The sequence below is a fragment of the Aythya fuligula genome, chromosome 26 (genome assembly GCF_009819795.1).
Source record: "Aythya fuligula isolate bAytFul2 chromosome 26, bAytFul2.pri, whole genome shotgun sequence".
NCBI classification, from domain to species: domain Eukaryota; kingdom Metazoa; phylum Chordata; class Aves; order Anseriformes; family Anatidae; genus Aythya; species Aythya fuligula.
The window spans coordinates 566,847-584,172 of record NC_045584.1 but is presented as its reverse complement, the minus strand read 5'-3'; the positions used below and the strand labels follow the sequence as shown (position 1 = coordinate 584,172).

The 17,326-nt window shown below is 64.1% G+C and overlaps 1 protein-coding gene across 1 annotated transcript; it reads right to left on the bottom strand.

Annotated features, from left to right (window-relative positions):
* Nucleotides 1-1,622: 1,622 nt before the first annotated feature.
* On the bottom strand, nt 1,623-17,059 carry ARHGAP45 (Rho GTPase activating protein 45). Its single transcript, XM_032203776.1, has 23 exons — nt 16,938-17,059; nt 14,755-15,085; nt 12,989-13,132; nt 12,021-12,105; nt 11,582-11,654; nt 11,235-11,307; nt 10,376-10,513; nt 9,867-9,931; nt 9,637-9,747; nt 9,117-9,197; nt 8,504-8,683; nt 8,188-8,325; nt 7,847-8,037; nt 7,585-7,742; nt 7,102-7,179; nt 6,604-6,705; nt 6,064-6,227; nt 5,331-5,519; nt 4,817-4,954; nt 3,407-3,648; nt 3,013-3,274; nt 2,551-2,653; nt 1,623-2,100 (listed from the first exon to the last, which is right to left on the bottom strand). The coding sequence occupies exons 1-23, from the start codon at nt 17,025-17,027 to the stop codon at nt 1,766-1,768; spliced, it is 3,471 nt and encodes a 1,156-aa protein (XP_032059667.1). The 5' UTR covers nt 17,028-17,059; the 3' UTR covers nt 1,623-1,765.
* Nucleotides 17,060-17,326: the final 267 nt, after the last annotated feature.

The following is a 17,326-nucleotide window of genomic DNA, read 5'->3' as shown; positions in this document are numbered from 1 at the left end:
TAACCCTTCCAAACCCCATTCAGGGTATCTTCAGCTGGGACTCCTCTCCCGCTTGGCTTCCTTGGCTGGAAATCTGTCTGCCTCCCCCTCACTGTCCCGTTCATGTGAATGCTCTCGAGACCTGTTGAGGTGAGGCCTGACAGGCGAGTAGGCAGTGCAAGAGCTGATTTGGTACCCAGCATTTCACGGAGGAAGGGTCAGGCTGATTATTAGAGAACTGCTTTGGATTTGTGCAATTTCTGAGGAACCGTGGACTGAGAGTTGTCTCGTGTGTGACTTGTGTGTGCCAGCCCCTGTGCCATCTGCAGGGAGCTCTTGAGCTCTGCTGATCTCAGCCCTCCCAGGGCAAGGGTCTGGCGGCACTCGGCAGTGACAGCAGGAACACAGTCCAGGTCCAGGTACAAGCAGGGCAGGAGAAGGAAGCAGCTTTTGGCTCTTTCTAAGCTTAAAATCTACCTGTTTTTCTAAGCCTCAGTGCAGAAAAGTCTCATAGCTTTAAAAAAAAATAATACTTTGGCTGGTCTTGTTTAACCCTCTAAGTTCTGTTGCCAGCAGAGGTAGCAGATTCATGTTGAAGGGTTATATTTAAAAAAAAAAAAAAAAAACAAAAAACAACAAAGCCTCATATACTGGCAGGGGCTGTAAGGTGGTTCAGGCGATGTCAATCCTGTGGGGATGCATCTGCCCCTTGGTGACCTGCAGCAGCTTTTTGCTGCTGCTGCAGCTGACGTTTTGGAGACCAAATGTCTACCAGAAAAAAAAACCCTGAGATCGCACAACGTGCAGCTGGGAAAGCCGGTCCCCTGAGCTTGCTCAGCCTGCGGGTTGCTCTTTGCAAAGTAGAAGAATGCCCGTAAATACAAGCAGCAGTGCAGACGTCGTTGGCAGAGCCAGGAAGGGCACGCTGCTATTTCAGTCCTGCGTTGAGTGGAAGTGCTGAGGCGGTAAACGCGGGGCTGGGCTGCGGATGCCTGGTACAGCCGCCTGTAAACAGGGCCTGGACCTTGCCCAGCCCCAGCGAGCAGCGTGGCCGCAATGCCTGCTCTGGGGGGGTGCCACAGGGGGCTTTCAGTGGGCTCTGCGGAGCCCCTCACTCCTTGGTGGTGTTATCCTGACTGCAAGCAGCGTCAGGAGGCATCAGGTCCAGCTGCCAGCTCCAGGCCTTGCTGCTGCACCCGCGGTACCTGGGGCCGTGGAGCCCTTGGCCCCCTGCTCCTCGGGGAGCTCTGTCCTGCATCTCCTGCCAGCAGCATCTTCTGAGCTGCCGCCAGCAGGGAGGATGAGCTCAGCTGGAGCCTCGCGTATATTTCCGCAGAAGAACCATAGGACTAAGGACCAGCAGCAAAATCGAAGCCTGGGGAGTGGCACGGCAGAGGCCAGAGTTCCTCCCCAGTCTGAGAGAAGCAAAAGGTCCCCGCGCTTCAGCTCCGTTCAAAGAAACGTGCATTTGGACAGAGGCTGGACCCGGCGGGGGCTCTGCCCTGTGGCTCCCAGCAGCTGAGGCGAAGGGGGCAGATTTTCCCCTCTGGGAGCCAGGGAGGACTCGGGGGGGTTTGTGTGAAAGCTTCAGTCAAGAGGCAGCGGGGACTGGGCTGCAGTGGGCACCCCAAACCCTCCCGAGCGGGCTCGTGGCCATGCACTCCCTGCCACCCCACAGCTTCACGAGCTTCAGGCCCACCCGTGGCAGCTCCGAGCCTTTGCCCCGCGCCCCCCCCCCAGTGCCCGCGTTTCCCTGCCAGGAGCTCAGGCGGGCCGGGGCCGCTGCTCACGGCTGGGCCGGGGCCTGGCAGCCGTGGCTGGGCTGGGTTGTGTCGCAGTCCCCCTGGGCAGCCCCCGGGCCGCTCTCGGGGTACTCCTCGAGGTCGCTCTGCTCCTCTCCCGGGGGGCTGCGGCAGCGCGGCGCTGAGCCCTCCGTGTCCGACTGCCCTGTGCTGCAGGTCCGGCTGCGCTGCCCCTCGCTGCCGTCGTCGCAGAACTGAGCCTCGTCTGTGCTCGTCTCGCTTTCCTGCTTCGTCAGCTGCGTTCTGGGCCCGCCGCCTGCCGGGGGCTCCCCGTTGTCCTCCAGCTCCGAGTCGGAGTCCACCGAGCGGTCGCCGGACCCTGAGGGGTGCAGGGAGCCGCACGTCACCCCCCGGCACTGGGGCTCAGCAAACCCACGGCACTGGGGGCAGGGGATGGGGTGGCTGCTGTTAGTGGAACTGGGCTCTGCCCTCCCGTGAAGATGGATTTGGGCATTCTGGGTGGAATTTTTTTCACTTGGGATCCACTTGAGTGGATGGCGTGGTTACCTCCCGGTCCTCCCTATGTCCTTGGCCCCTTTACTAAGGTGAATTCAGAGAACAAAATGGGAGGGTGAAGCCCCCCGTGTCCAAGGGCCGTGTCAGCAGCTACTGGCAATGAGAGGGGGCTGCAGCCATCAGGTGGAAGCTTCTGGCTGTGCTCGAGCATGGAGCTGGCATCTTGGGAGGGCAAAGCCCCCTGGAGCCCTTCAGACCCCCCCAGAGCCCCATGCCCCCCCTGGAGAGGAGCCACCAAGTGCCCTTTGCTTACCCCCGAACGAGTCCGTGCTGTAATCCAAACTCTCCTTCTCCAAAGGCAGCGCTAGGTACGGCGCGGCACCGTGCGGAGCTGCGGGCTGCGAGCCTGCATCGTCCTGGGGGGGAGAGGGACAGCGGTGAGGGCACGAGGAGGACAACTCCCCCCTTCCAGAGATCCCACCAAAATAACCTCCTGTCCTCGTGTAAAGGCAGAGAGGCTCCATCCTCCCACCCCTGCCTGACTCAGACGGCTCTTTTGGGACAGAAAATCACAAGTGGAGTGGGGATGCACCCAGGGACGGGATGAAGCACAGTAAGTTTCATCAGAGAGCCAACTGCGTTGGCCAGCCCTGCAGCGTGGGGTGGCCCAGCAGGGCCGGGGAAGGTCACTGACGTGTGGCAGAGCTGGAGCAGCGCTGTGCCCGCCCGGTGGCCCAGTGTGGGCAGGTCGTGTGCTCCCTTCCCCTGGACTCACCGGGCTGGTGCCGCTGGCCGCCTCCTCCTTGGTGTCTGCGGTGTATTTGCTGGGGTCGGCCAGCAGCGGGGCCTCCTTGTTCTCGAAGATGGTGGAGTAGAAGATGATGAGCGCCTCGATGATACGGGCTTGGTGGGGGTAGTCAACCAGCGAGGACAAGGAGATGGTGGCGTCCGTGGGCCTGGGGCGCATCAGTGTTGGCCCGAAGACGATGCCCAGGTTGCTCGAGGTCATCTTGTTGTCCTGTTCCACCTCCACGATCCTGGGAGGAGGGAGAGCAGCTCGTGAGAGCGAGCCAGGCACGTCCTGCAGGGTGGCTGTGCCTTTCTTTACCTGCCCCTTCCCACCCTGGGGATAAAAGGGGGGCCCCCAGCCCTGCCCCGGCCCCTCTCACCTCCTCAGGTGCTGCAGGAGGTACTGGAGCGTGGCCATGTTCTCCCAGGGAAGCTCCTTCAGCAGCTCCTTCAGCTTCAGCACCAGGGTCACCACCACCTTGTCCGTGTCGGCTCCTCTGTCCACCAGCTCGGGCCCCCCCTTCCCGCTCCTGCCTTTGGCCTCGCTGCTGCCCTGCAGGCTCTCCTTGGCCAGGCCCATCAGCTCGTTGTACATGCGGAAGGGCATGATGGGCTCGGGCAGCTGCAACGACATGGGGAGAGGGGCATGAGAGCCTCTGCCTCCAGGCGCAGCATTTCTCTCTTTTTTTTTTTTTCCCCTTCTCCAAAAGCCCTGGCTCAGGGAGGGCAGAGCAGCCTCCCAGTAGATAAGAGGTGGTTAGAGAGGCCGGGATGAATTGCTCCCCGGGAGGGAGATGCAATCAGCATAGCTGGCAGCACAGGCGGGGCGGTGGTTAGGTGGAACCTCTTGCCTTGTACTCTGCATAAAGCACCCCAGGCAGCGTGTTAGTTAACCAGCTGGTGGTTTTGCAGCACCGGTGATGTTTTCAGGGTGGCTTAAACAGGTGGCTGCCGGGGATGGATTGCCTTCGCCGCAGAGCAACTTCCCTCCAGCTCGGCGCCCTGACAGAGCGACCTAAATGGATTTCTCCGCAATGTACCGAGAGATGGGACTGAGGCTCACTGCTCATTCCTTCCTCTCTCTGCACTCTGCTTTCTCTTCTCTGGAGAAACCGCAGAGACAACCCAGAGCCTGTCTCTCCCTGCCTCTGGGCGGGGAACCCAGGGACGAGCTTTGAGCCGAGCACCGTGCCGGGGGAGCCGAGCTCTGGCACCGTGCCGCCAGCCCTCCGGAAACGCAGCACGGAGCGTTAAGTGGCGAGGCTGCAGCAACAGAGAAGCTGCTTCCTCCCTTCCTGCCTTGTGGTGGCCCCTTTGAGGATGTGGCTCTCGCAGTTTGCACCGAGCTCTGCGTTCTGCCGACGTCGGGAGGGCAGAGCCCGGGGCTGGCTGCGGGCAGAGCCGCTGGGGAGAAGTGAGCTCGGCCCCGGCCGTGCCGTGCGGAGTGACCTTTGCTGGGTCGCTTCCCTTTCGCCTGCCTGGTTCCCCAATTGCGCAGGGGAGGGAGGGTTTTGTACTTCTGTGTGCGTATTTCTGTGGGCAGGCATCTCGCTGCACCGCGAGGAGCCATGCACCGATGGCGTGCGGCTCGGCGGGGGGCAGGAGCTCAGAGGAGAGGCAGGGGGAGCGCTGCTCGGGGGCAGCCTTCTCCTCCCCACTCCACATGGATCCACATCTCCATCCCAACCCCTTCCCAGCCAGGAGGGGCCTCTTGCCCCCCACCATCAGATCACCCCGACCCAGCAGAGCCAGCCTTGGTTGTGGAGGGTCAGTTCCTGCGGGCACCTCACCTGCCTCAGGTAGAGCTTCAAGACATTGCTGATGTCGTGAGGGGAGGCCTGGGACAGCTCCACCAGCTCCTTCCCGTTCTCAAACGCCTGGCAAAGCTTCTCCACGCGGGTCTTTACGCCGTTCACGCGGTAGATGCCCTGTCAAAGAGAGAAAAGTGGAGCTGAGGTGAGGAGGAGGGATGTTTCTCTTCAGCTTTGCCTGAGACAGCAAGCTTCTTGCTCCCATCCTGTCCTTTTGGGGTTGGAAATCCCCCTCAGAAGGTCTGGGAGATCCTGTCCCAGCTCAGACGTTGCTGGTGTTCCCCTTCCATAGGCGAGGGAGGCACGAAAAGTGGGTTCCCATGGCAGAGTTTGTTAGTACCAGGGCCAGGTTTATAAGGGGACTTTCTGGCCTCCTGCATGCTGGTAACCTGCAACCTCTGAGCCTGAGGTCTTCGTGCCAAGAGAGAAGTTCACGTCGAGAGGAGGCAGCTGAGCCAGCGTAGCTGAAGGAGAGGGAAGAGGGGTGAGTCACCTTGGTTTTCAGCGCCCGCTTCTCAATCTCGGAGATGCACTTCTTGATGATGAAGGGGATGCCGTCCGAGCTGCTCTGAGAAGCCTTCATGAAGTCTTGCCCAAAGAGCTGCAGCTTCCCTTGGAGCTTCTTGTGCCCGCACTGGATGGCCAAGGTTTCCAGGCACTTCTTGTGGCAGGCCAGGTAGCACTGGAAAGCAGAGGGACATGCTCGGAGCTGGGACAGGGGCAGGGGGTGGAAAGGAGCTGCTGAGAGCCAGACGCAGCCAGGGGCAGAGCAGGCTGTGGGCAGGAGAAACACAGGAGAAATGCCTTCCTTGGAGACACTGTGGGGCTGCCCCAGTGGGACCGACCCCAGCAGCTCGAACCAGTCCCAGCACTGAGGAAGAGCAGCAGGGAGTTGCCTTCCTGGGCACAGGGAGGAGCAGCACTATGGTAATCCTGCCCCAAAGTTCAAGCTGGTGGCTCCATTTCCACGGAACCTAGACCTGCTGCCTGTGGTTACCCCCAGAGCTCTGCCCGTCTGTGTGTCTGAGCTCCGGGCTGGGTTTGAAGCAGATCTGACGACACCCGCATGAAAAGTTCCCCCACACGCCTGCTGCGGGACACGTGGCTCACATCACAGACCGAGTCACAGGACAGTGAGTGTCCAGCCGAGGTCACCCAGCTCCTGGGATGTGTCCTCCACCCGTCCCACCCCCCCTGAGATCCCATCCCACTTCCCCCAGGTTCACCTCCTCGCATTCTGCTCCCTGGAAGTAAACGTAGCTGTTGCACTCCCGGCACTTGGAGGGGGTCCGGAGCTTCCTCAGCCGGTGGGTCTGGGCGGCCTTGGACAAGCCAACGTTTCGGAAGGGTCCCGTCGGAGCCGTCATCTCGGGGGTGATCCCGTTGATGCCTACAAGCAGAACAGGAGGAACTCATCCACGTCCTGGCTCCTGGGGAGGCGAGGTTCGGCAGGGCTGGAGCAGGAGGGGTCGCTGTGGTGGGGCCCTCACCCCCCGGGCGCACTCATCCTTTGGCGAATTACAAACAACCCACGCTGAGATCCCAGCTCCTGTTGTGCTGCTCTGAGCAGAGCTCATCCCTTGCTAAAGGAAACGTCTTCCTCGTGGGGTTCCTGCCATTTTACCTCTCCTCCCAGCAAGTGCTCAGTTTACCTCCAGAACTACCGAATTTGGGGAAAACCGACCCGCAGTCGGCACTGCTGTGGTGTGTGGGTGGGGGGCCACGCGCCCAGCAGAAGCACCACTTCGCCTCCCGCTGTCACCTACTCTGCTCAAAGGAGGCGGCGTTCTCGTCCTTCTCCTCCAGCTCCTCGCTGGAGGACATGGTGCCGTTGGAGGACAGCCGCTGGAGTTTATGGCTGAATTCGCCTGCCAAAACAAAACCCCCGAGCCAGTGAGACCACTGGCAATGCTGCTTCTGGTCCGAGCGCACTCTTAGCATGTGGCTGTGTCCCACGGCAAGAAATTCTGTGCCCTGTGCTGCTGGGCAGGTCTGAAGGGACAACGAGCCTGGGGCAGCGGGGGCAGCACGTCCCCTGCCAGCACCTTGCAGGGGGGGATGCAGCAGGGCAGTGGCTCAGGGTCCCACATCCCATCCTATAGTGGCTGGGGTCAGTGCTTGTTCACCGTGCAGTCTTATTTTAAGGCAGATTTTAAAAATATTAATAAGAGGGGTAGGAACAGATGCCACCTAACTCTGACGCTCTGTTTTTATGCTATCAGAAGGGTGAAGGCTGCGTGCCCTGGGCTGCGTGCTGTACCTACCCGTGTTTGAGTCCAGACTGCTGTCGGTTTCAGAAACGGAGGTTGGCCAGGATTTATGGACCTGGTGTCCCCTCCCACCTGCAGAAGAAAACACAGACTCTGTTTGAGATTGCTTCCTGCATTCAGGAGGACAGCCTAGCTTCTGGAAGATGCTTGAATTACTGATGGGAGCTGCTCGGTTTCCTATTTAGAGGCTGGTGAAGAGGCTCTCACCACCCTCAGGAGCACACTCAGCAAGGCAAAGAAGAGGTGGGAAGATGGAGCATAGTCCGGCAGGTAACACGAGGCAGCAAAACACAAGAAAAAGAGCCAGAAAAAAGCCCAGATCAAAATGGATCTGCTCGTGTGTCCTTGTCCTTCAGGAAATGGAGCTTGCAAGGGTTCCTTTTCCAGCCTGCTTTGCTGGTGCCAGCCCTTGGAGTCCCCCTGAGCAGGAGGAAGGGCGCTGGGTGCTGCACAGGGGCTCCCCCGCCGCAGGCTCACCTCTCCGCTCGGCCCCTGCCCCGCTCTGCTGCTCCTTGGCTCCTGCCCCCGCTTCCGAGGGGGCCCCGTCCTTGGGCAGCCCGGCCCCGTCGGGGCTGCTGCTCGTGGAGAAGTCGTTGGCATTGAAGCTGCCTTTCCGCGTCCGGATAAAGGGGGACCTGGCGGGTGGGAGGAAGGAGAAAAGGGGGCGTCCAAGTGGATGCGAGGGAAAGGGATGCGTGACAATCTCAACCGGGGGGCGATTCCCTCCCTGCCTGCCTACCAGGCGTTGTGTGACACGTAAGGCTCGAAGTCGTATTGGATATCGGGTTCGTCTCCTCGCTGCAGCTGCTTGACGTGGGAGGCGTATTGCTGCCCGGGGTCGTACAGCTTGCTGCTCTCGCACAGCGTCTGGAAGTAGACGGGCAGCGGAGCTGTCTGCATGTGCATGATCTGGTAGAAGGCGATTGTGGCCTTAAAAATAACACAGAGAAAACCAGGCGTGAGCTTTGTGAGGTGATACACGAGGGAAGGAGAGACAAAGAGCCCCCGGTTAGCCCGGAGCAGTGCTGGGTCTGCAGCCCCGACCCTTGGCTTTTTGGGGCTGCCCCCTGCCCCACTCACCAGCTTGATGACCTGGTCGCTCTGCTTGATCAGCTCGTGGATCTGCCGCAGGGAGTTCACCTTGGTGTCCTCCAGCTCCTGCTTCTGCGTGTTGGCGTCTGCGATGCAGGTCCGATAGGTGGCCATCGCCTCTTCTGCCTGGGAGATGGGAGAGCAGGAGATGAAACCACTTGTGGGTAAGGAGAGCTGCTTCTCTGGGGGCTGGGGGGCTCGGTGCAGCCCGCATCATTTCGGGCTGCTGCTGTGCTAGGACAGCAAGGCGTGAGATGCTCCTGGCAAGGCGCTCAGCCACCAACTGGAGCTGTGGTGTTCCTACCTTGTTCTTGGCCTCCTCTTCCAGCCGCCTCTTCTTGTCCAGGGCTTTGGTGGTGATGCCGCTGGTGGTGCTCTGCTGCTCCTCCTCCGCTTTTGCGGCCATGTACTTGGCCTTGTCGTGCTCCTCGCTGCGCTGCATGTATATCTGCTTGGCCTTGCGCAGGTTGACCTCTGCATCTTGCTGCCAACGAAGGAGTGACCCAGGGTGAGGACTGAGCTCTGTGAGCGGCTCCTTGCCTCCCAGTTACCCCCCTCACAGCTGCCCTGAGAGATTCGTGTGCGTGGCCACAGCCTGGGCTTGTGTCTGACACCAACGAGCTCCACTCGTGGAAGATGTGTGGAAGGAGAGGACTTCCCAAAGCTCTCCTCCATCCCTCGCTCTGTGAGAGCAGAGGGGCTACGTGGCACAGCAGTGTCCCCTCCAGCTCCTGCGTTGCAGGGAGACCCCTGGGTCCCCCTGTGGCATCCCCCAGGCCTGGGAAGAGGCTCCTGGCACAAAGCAGCCACACTCAGGATGGGTAAGGAGCCCCAAATCCTCATGGACACATCTCATGGGGGTACCTTGGACCTGGGGAAAACAAACCCAGCCTGGGCTGCACGCCTCCGCTCCTCACCAGTTTCCGCTGTGCCCGGTGCCACTGCTCCTTGATCTCCTTCCTCCGCTTCTCGTGCTCGAGGCGTCTCACCGTCAGCGGCTGGATCAGGAGGGAGAAACAATCAGCTGAACGCTCGCTGTGCTTCCCCTGGCTCTAAGGGCTTTGCAAGGGGCAGCCTGCTGCGGGGGTGCTGATCGTCCCGGATAGCACCGCTGGGCTCGGTTACAGGCAGGGTTTGTGTCGTGGATGGAAAATTGCAGCCTGGGAAGTGCCAGGTCCAGTTCCTAAGTAACAGCCACCCTCTGCAGGACATCTCCTCTCCCCTGTGGGCAGCCCCACAGAGTCCCCGGGAGCTCAGCGAGGCTTGGTCTGTGCAGACAGGGGGTGCTCAATCGCAGAGAGGCCTCAAGGGAGGAGGAGGATGGCAAGGAGGTGCCCTTGGGTTTTGCTGAACCTGGGGAGTTTCCCCTAGACCCGGTACCTAACCCCTGGGAGGAGCAGGCGGCTGGCTAAGAGCTGCCCCGTGTCATCCCCTCACCTGGAGGAAGGTCTGGTGCTGCAGGGTGTTGACAGTCTGCAGAACCGACGTGCCGTACTCCATATCCTGCTCCAGGGCCAGCAAGTAGATGGACAGGAACGGCATGCTTGTCTGAGAAAGGAGAAAACGCACAGCCCTGAGCCTCGGCACCGCAGCACGAAGCAGAGAGACGCGTCCCCTGGTGCGGCGTTTGGAGGAGGAGCACGGGGGAGGCCTGACCGTGGACTTACCTCTTGGGTGATGGTTTGCTTGCAGCTGTTTGCCATCTTCTGAAGCCCTTTGGCAAACTCCATTTCTGGAAGGAAAAGGTTGGAAGTGAAAAGAGATGGAACCCAAGGGTTTCCCTGCTGATTGGGTTCCAAACATCTATCAAGAGCTTCAGGAATGAAGTTCTTTTTGTCCTCGCAGTGTCTGCAGCTCCCTCCTTCCCCAGCCATCAGTCTTTGCATCTGCAGACACGGCAGCGTAGGCAGATCCCTTCCCAAAGGGGAAAAGTGGCTCGTCCCTGACCACAAACCACACCATAGCAGCTCCTGGAGCAAACTGCACGCCCCAGCTTCTTGGAGCAGGAGGCAGCCACCAACTACCCATTGCAAACCCATTTCCAGATCAAGATCCAGAAGCTGTGGCTCCCTCAGCCTCGTGCGTGTGGCCTTAGAGGGCAGGGACCCGTCCCGATGCTGCCCTGGGGCGCTGAGCCCCGTGGTGGCGATCCCACCCGCCATCCGTCCCGCCTCACCCAGCGTGGTCCGTTTCTCCAGGTACCCGATGAGGTCCTTCATGTACTTGGAGATGTTTTTGGCGTACTGGAGGGCAGCATCCACGCCTCCCTCGCAGCGCTGCAGCATGACGTCCACTTCTTCCGCAGCCGGCCGCACTGTGACGTGGGGACGAGAGGAAGGGGAGCGACACTGAACCGGGCTGCTGCTGCTCACGAGTTTCCAGGACCACCAGCACAGCCAGGAAAACCCCAGCACCTGAGCAGAGCTGCCTCGCTTGTGCCTGCAAGGTTTCCTGACCCACTGCCTGCCTCAGCCTTGAGCTTTCAGTGCAGGCTCCTTCCTGCTGCGCTCGGTGTTATCTGTGCCAGCATCATACCGAAACGTGCCGCGGTCCTGCAGGCACCGGTGCCACCAGCAGCAGCTTCTCAGCTGTGCCTCCAGAGGCTGCTCAGCCCAGGAAACGCCTTCCTGTGACAACCCGGGCTGCCAGCACCCAGTTGTGCTTCAAAGCCCTTTTTGTGCCCGTAATGAGGTTTTTCACGCTCTGCTCGCTGCCGGGAGGAGCAGCTGGGTCGTGCGCTCGTGCCGTGCTGGTGGCAGCGGCCGTGTGGGGTTAGAGCAGGCGGGGAGCGAGCCTGCGCCCTGCCAGCACCGTCTCCAGGAGCAGCACTGCCAGAAACGTGAGCCCCAGCCCTGTGTAGGACACGGCTGGACTCCAGCACGGCGTCCCCCTCGCCCTTCTGACTGCTTTGGTGCAGCCGAGGGGCCGCGTGTGGCTGGGGAGCACGGTGGCAATGGGAGGACGCCCGGTCATGCTGGTGCGCTGCTCAGCTGGGTGCCCCGCCACCCCAAATCTGCCCCCGCGCCCCCGCTCACCTGTGTCATAGCTCTCCATGCCCGCAGGCATGACGACTCCTCCAGAGATCCCGCTGTAGAGGCTCTCCATAGACTTGAGAAATTGGGAAAGGAAAAGGAATTCATCAGGTAAGAGGAAGGGGAGTAGCCAGAAGGGCAGCGGATGGGGGGGAGGCAGCAACCCCGAGCTGCTGGAGCCCTTCTGCTGCTGCTTGAAGTCTACAAGCTACAGCAAGGCCATGAGCTGCTGGGAGAGTCCCTGGAGAAACACGGTGCTGCATGCATGCACGGGGGTGAGCTGGATCCCTGGGTCAGGGGCTGAGCCCCCGGCACATCAAGACCCCCGTGCGGGGAGCAGCAGCACTCACCTGGTTCTGGTCGCTGGGCGGGATGGAGAGGATGGTGCTGCTGTCCACCTCCCCCATGAGGAACTCGGACACGCTGTGAGAAGAAGAACACAAACCGGGGTCAGCAATAGGGAGGACGAGCACTGACCCCATTTGTGTCTGGGGACAGGTCGGCCCGAGGCAGGGGGAGCTGTGCTGTTTGCCGGGGTCTCGGAGGTGCAGGTGGAGGAGGAGAGCGTGGGCCAGGGGCTGGAGCTGCCTTTGGGGTCCTGCCTGGGTGGCAGCAGGAGGGGTGCCCACGCTCACCGTACATTCATGCTCCCCACAGGGTCCCGCTGGTCCCCAGCCGCCACGTGGGGGCCGTGCGTGTGCGAGGGGACGGGGAGAGGGATGGGGTCTGGCAGGGGGCGGTGGGCTCTGGGGGTCCTGCTCTGTGGGACCCCTGGCCCTAAACCCTTACGTGCTGCTGAAGGACACCGCGATGGTCTCCACGGCCTTCTCGAACTCCCGCTTGTCCGTCTCATTGTTGGATTCGTAATGGAAACCTGGATGTGGGGGAAAGGCAGGAGCCCTGTCACCGTCACCGCCCGGCTGGGGGCATCCAGGGCTGCCAAAAACACACCGCTGACCGTGAACCTGCCTCACTGCCGGCGTCGCCTGCCCCCAGAGCCCCCTGCCCGAGGCGCGGAGGCTTCCTCCCACCCAGCTGAAAGAGGAACCGTCGGCAGCACCAGCGCTGACCGCGCTCTGCAGGCACCGGGGCCGAGGGGCGCTCCTGGTGCCTCTGCTGCTGGGGGAGGACCCAGACCCAGACCCGGACCTGGACCTGCCCCATCCCAACCGCCAGCGGGATCGGTGCTGGATCCCGCTCCAGCTCGGGGCCCCGTGGCCCCACGTGGGGCCAGCCCCATGGCAGAGCTCCTTCCAGCCACGACGAGGCTTCCTGTCCCCTCGTGGTTACCGCTCGGTGTCCAGGAAGCGCGGCGGTGACGCAGTGTTGTGCTCTGCCTGCGGTTAGCGCAGCCGCCCCCCTCCCCGCCCCAGCTCTAACTGCTCTGCCCCAGCCGGGATCTGAGCTCTGTAGACCCCCCCCTAAAAACAGGGGGTGCTACAAGGGGCGGCGCAGGACAGGAGCTGGGTGTTTTAGCCGTGCTTGGGAACCCCCGGGCAGGGATCTGGGCTCTCATTTCTGGCACTGCACAGCCCTCAGAACACAAACACCGACACCAGGCAGCTCTGCCCAGGGTGGGGGGCACGGGGCAGGAGCAGACCCCACTGTGGGGCAGGCAGGAGGGTGTGGGGCTGGGTCCCGGCTGTCGATGCCTTCACCCCATCTATGGGGCAGCCCCCAGATGGGCTCCCCAGGCCCCCCCATCCCCACCCAGGGCAGGAGGGAAGGGGCCGGGGCCTGCAGCCCCCTGGGCTCACCTTTCACTTTGGAGATGAGCGTCCCCGCCGCTGTCAGGGTCTCCAGGGTGTTGAGCAGGGGGTACTTGTTGATGACCTGGCGCAGGACGCGCAGGGCTTCACCCAGGCACTCGTGGGCCTGCGGCCGCTGGGACTCCTTGGGGTCTGCAAGAAAAGGGGGGGTTGAAGCGCTGCCCCCCTGCTGCCCCCCAGCCCTGGTGCCCCTCTCCCATCCCCTGCCAGACACGTTGCGGGCAGGGCCACCGGCACCGTGCACCCCATCCCCTGCCTTTGGGGACCCCAGGATGGGCACCGCCACCTCCCGCTCCCGTCCCCCCACCCGGGGCAGTGCCGGGCCCGGGGCAGCCCTGCCTTTTAGGCATTTATTCCTCAGCAGTAAATTTTTCCCTTGAAAGCGTTTTGGGAATTTCCTCCTCGTTTCCGCCCTTTCCTTCCCGCCGGGGGGGGATGCAGCCGGTCCGCCCCGTGGCTGTGCCCCGTGTCCAGCCGGGCTGGATGCATCCCGGGGGTCCAGCCCCATGACTGCAGCCCCTCGGGGGGCTCCAGCCACCCACCTGGGGCTGGGGGAGGCAGGGTCCGGCCCCAGGGGCTCAGGGTAGGGTGAGGACAGCCAGTTCAGGCGGTGATGAGCATCCCTTAAGGACACATTAAGGGTGCACTGGAGGAGGGCAGCCTGGCACCCGCTGCCCAGCTGGGCAGACCCTCCCCTCCCATCCCTGCACCAGCTCAGGAAGGAGTTCCCTCTGCTTCTTCTCAAAATCATGGCTGCATCCCAAAATCACAGTCACGTCCCCACACCGTGCCCCTGAGGACGTCCCCGTGCACCAGCCCCGGCCTCTCCCCCTGTGCCACCTCGGGGACGGCCCCGTCTTGGCTGTGCCAGCGGGACAGCTCGGCCAGGAGCGAACTGGGGGTGTTGGTGATCACCGACCCCAAGGGGGACAGGCAATGGGGTGGCTGCAGGTGAGCTCGGGGCCACCTCCTCCCTGCCCTGCAGTGCCCACGGCTTTGCAGGACCTGGAGGCATCGCCCCAGCGCTGCCACCCCCGGGCCGTGCAGAGCCCCGGGTGCGTTCCGCACCAGCCGCCGGGGCCAGGCAGTGCCACGTTTTCCATGACAAGTGGGGATGCGTCAACGTATTTTGCAAAGCCAGTGCCGAAAACAGGGCACCATGTGATCCCCGGCAGCCCCACCTCGCTGCGGGGAAGACCAGAGATCGCTGCTTCCTTCTCCTCCTGGGAGCCGGGACGCCCCCAGCCCCCGGCCCCACGTCCCTCCCAGCCCTGCGCCCGCTCCGGGGCATCGCCCCCATCCCGACGGCTGCCCCAGCGAGGCAGGGCCGGGGGTCTGGGGCCGTGCCCGGTGCCCCACGGGGGCCGGGGGCCCTGGCAGGCAGCTGGCACCGCTGCTGTGTAAACAGGAAAGCGGGCGGATGAAAATAGCTCGCAGGCAGGAAGCCGCGTTATCCTGGCTCCGAGCTCCCGGCAGCCACCCGCCACCGGTTGCCCGCTGGCTCTGTGCAGCCCCCGGGGGTCCCGGCCCCCTCCCGGATAAGGCAGAACCCCCCACCCACGGATCTGGCTCTGCCCCTGGGCTCGGGGTGCTCCTGGACCTGTCCCCGTTGGATCCCTCGTCCCCCGTGCCCCACAGCCCCGTGCCACGGGGCGATGCAGAGCCGTGTGGCTGTGCAGGAGGTGGTGGCTTTGTGGGGGGGTCTGCGGAGCCCCAGCCTCTCTGCCCGCTGCCTGCCCCCCCCCGGCACCCACCGTCTCGCAGCACCACGTCCCGCAGGTTCTCCAGGGCATCCGCGAAGCGCGCCACGTCCGTCAGCAGCTGGGAGATGTCCTCCACGTCGATGAAGAGTCCTTCCCCCCCCTCCATGGGGCTGTAGGACGTGGGGGTCTTGTGGCCTTTGGGCATGGCCCGGGGGGCCCCGGCGGTGAGGGGGAAGCCGGCGGCGCTGGCATGGCGGCTGAGGCTGGTGGGGCGCTTGAGGGTGCCCACGGCGCTGGGGCTGCTGCTGAGCTTGGAGCTGGCGGGGGGCAAATCCCCCAGGCTGGAGCCCGGCGCCTCCAGGCAATCCTTCCGGGACAGGTCCTGTGGGGGGGGGGGGGGACACGGCTGGGACCCCAGCTCGGGGAGGGACGGGGCAGCTCCCCCAGCCCCATGAGCACGGAGGGACGGGGTGCTGGCTGGGGGGCTGGTGCTGGCAGGGCTGGAGGGGTCGGGCTGCGCCCCCCAGCCCTGTGAGAGCCCCCGGCACTGCTGATGGGCCTGGGGGGGGGTCGAGCATCACGGGCAGCCCCGGGGCTGGCATTGCCTTAACCCCCCCGGGCTCCCTGCAGGTTAACCGCCTGGTACGGGTGTTCCACCAGCGACCATCGGCTCTGAAGCCAGCAGCCAGCTTGCCCCCCCCCCCACCCTCCTTGCCCCTTGTCCCCCCACTGTCCCCTACTGTCCCCTAGGGCCCTGGGTCTGTTGTTTCCAGGCCTGTCTGGGGGGCACACAAGGACTGCGTGGGTGGCGCTGCCCTGTCCCCAGCAGCACCCACAGCACTGCAGGCCCCTGGTCCCCGGGGAGGGCCTTGACGCAGCCAGATGAGGGCAGGATCCGGCCCCACGCATCCCTTCCTCTTTTTGGGCCCGTCCCATCCCCAGGTCTGGCACGTCCCTTGTCCCTTGTCCCTTGTCCCTTGCCCTGCCAGGGATGGGGACGGGGAAGGTGACACATCCAAGACCACTGATGGAGACGTTGCCAAAATGTGGCGGTCAGAGGGAGCCCCCATTTTGGGGATGAAACTGGGGGAGGGAGAACCTGGCACCGGCACCCTCCATCTGCCCCGGGGCTGGGCACAGCAGGACCCCTGCACCCCCAGGTGCCCTCGCTGCGTGGGGAGGGGTCCCACAGCTGTCCTCACCCCCCAGCCCCCCGGCTGTGACTCAAACACGCTGGGTCCCAGCATCCCCGGCCGGGCGCTGCCTCTCGGGGCCCGGAAGCCAAGTTTGGGGCGGACGCGGCAGGCACCTTCCTACGGGGACCGGCCCCGGAGCACGAGGCTGCTGCAGACCTCGGCCGCGCCGGGCGCTCTGCCCTCAGCGGGGCCGCCACAGACCCTTCCCCGTGCCCCCGGCCCCGAGAGCCCGGTCCCCCCCCCGCCGTCCCCGTACCGTCAGCCGCACGCTGGGCGTGCGGGGCAGCGAGTCCAGGGAGCCCTTGGGGGAGCTGCCTTTACCCGTCCTGCGGCGCCCGGCCGCGTAGGGGCTGTAGCTGTGCCTCCCGGACGCCCGGCCGAGCATCCCTGCGTCCAGCCGGCCCCCCGCGCCCGCAGGCTGCGCCCACCCATAGGCCCCTCTCCGGGGGGTGAGCGGCAGCGTGGGGACGGGGGTGGGCGCGGGGACGTGGGGACGGGGCCCCCCTCGCTAAGGAACCGCGGGTGGGCTCCGGGGGCCCGGTGGCCTCGTCTCTCCGGCCCCCAGTGGCATGTCCCGCGGGCTGGGGCGCAGCGCAGGCGCGGGGCGGGCAGTGCCACGGGCGCGGAGGAACCCCGGCCGCCCGCTGCCCCGCGGAGGCGAGGCGCTTCCTCTCGCCCCCCCCCCAGCACCGTTGGGCTGCTGCTGAGTAAATAAATACACGGCAGGGCCGAGGCGATGCCCGAGCCCCGCGTCCCCCCCGGCTCCTGCTGCCGCCCCCCGGGCAGTCCCGGGGGTCCCTCTGCCCACGCAGCCTCACGGTCACAGCCACCACCGCCGGGCCCCCCCAGTTTGCTGCACCCCAGCCCCGCTCGCCCACCCTCCCCACGTCAGGCCCTTCGGCCGCTGCTCCGTCCCCTTCATCTGGGGCAAAATCCCCCCAGCCAGGCCCGGTGGGTCCTTCCTCAGCTCCCTCCTCCTCCTCCTCGTGTCCCTCCGGCCGTACCCACCCCTCCGTCCCCGTGGCCCCCGGCGCTCACCGGCAGGGTCTGCGGGATGGGGCTCCCCGCCCGGCTCTTCTTGGAGATGGAGGGGGTCTTCATCAGCTCGCGCTTCTTGCGGGAGAACATCGCTGCCCGGGGGTGGGAGGGGGGGCACCCGGGGGTGCCTCGCTGCCAGCCCCGCTGCTACCCCGCCGGCCACATTCGCTGGAGCCAACTGTCAGGACGGCGCGTGTGACGCCGCCTTATTTCCTCATCGGCTCTGCAGGCGAACCTGAAACAGGAAAAAGCCAAATGTGCAGCGAGGGCGCGAGGCAGGGAGGAAGGGGGGATCCTGGCCACCCCCTCGGGGCCGCCTGGGGCTCGGTGCCCGCGCTGCCGGGGGGGATCTCCGAGGGGTTTTGCTGCACCGCACCCCACGGCGCTGC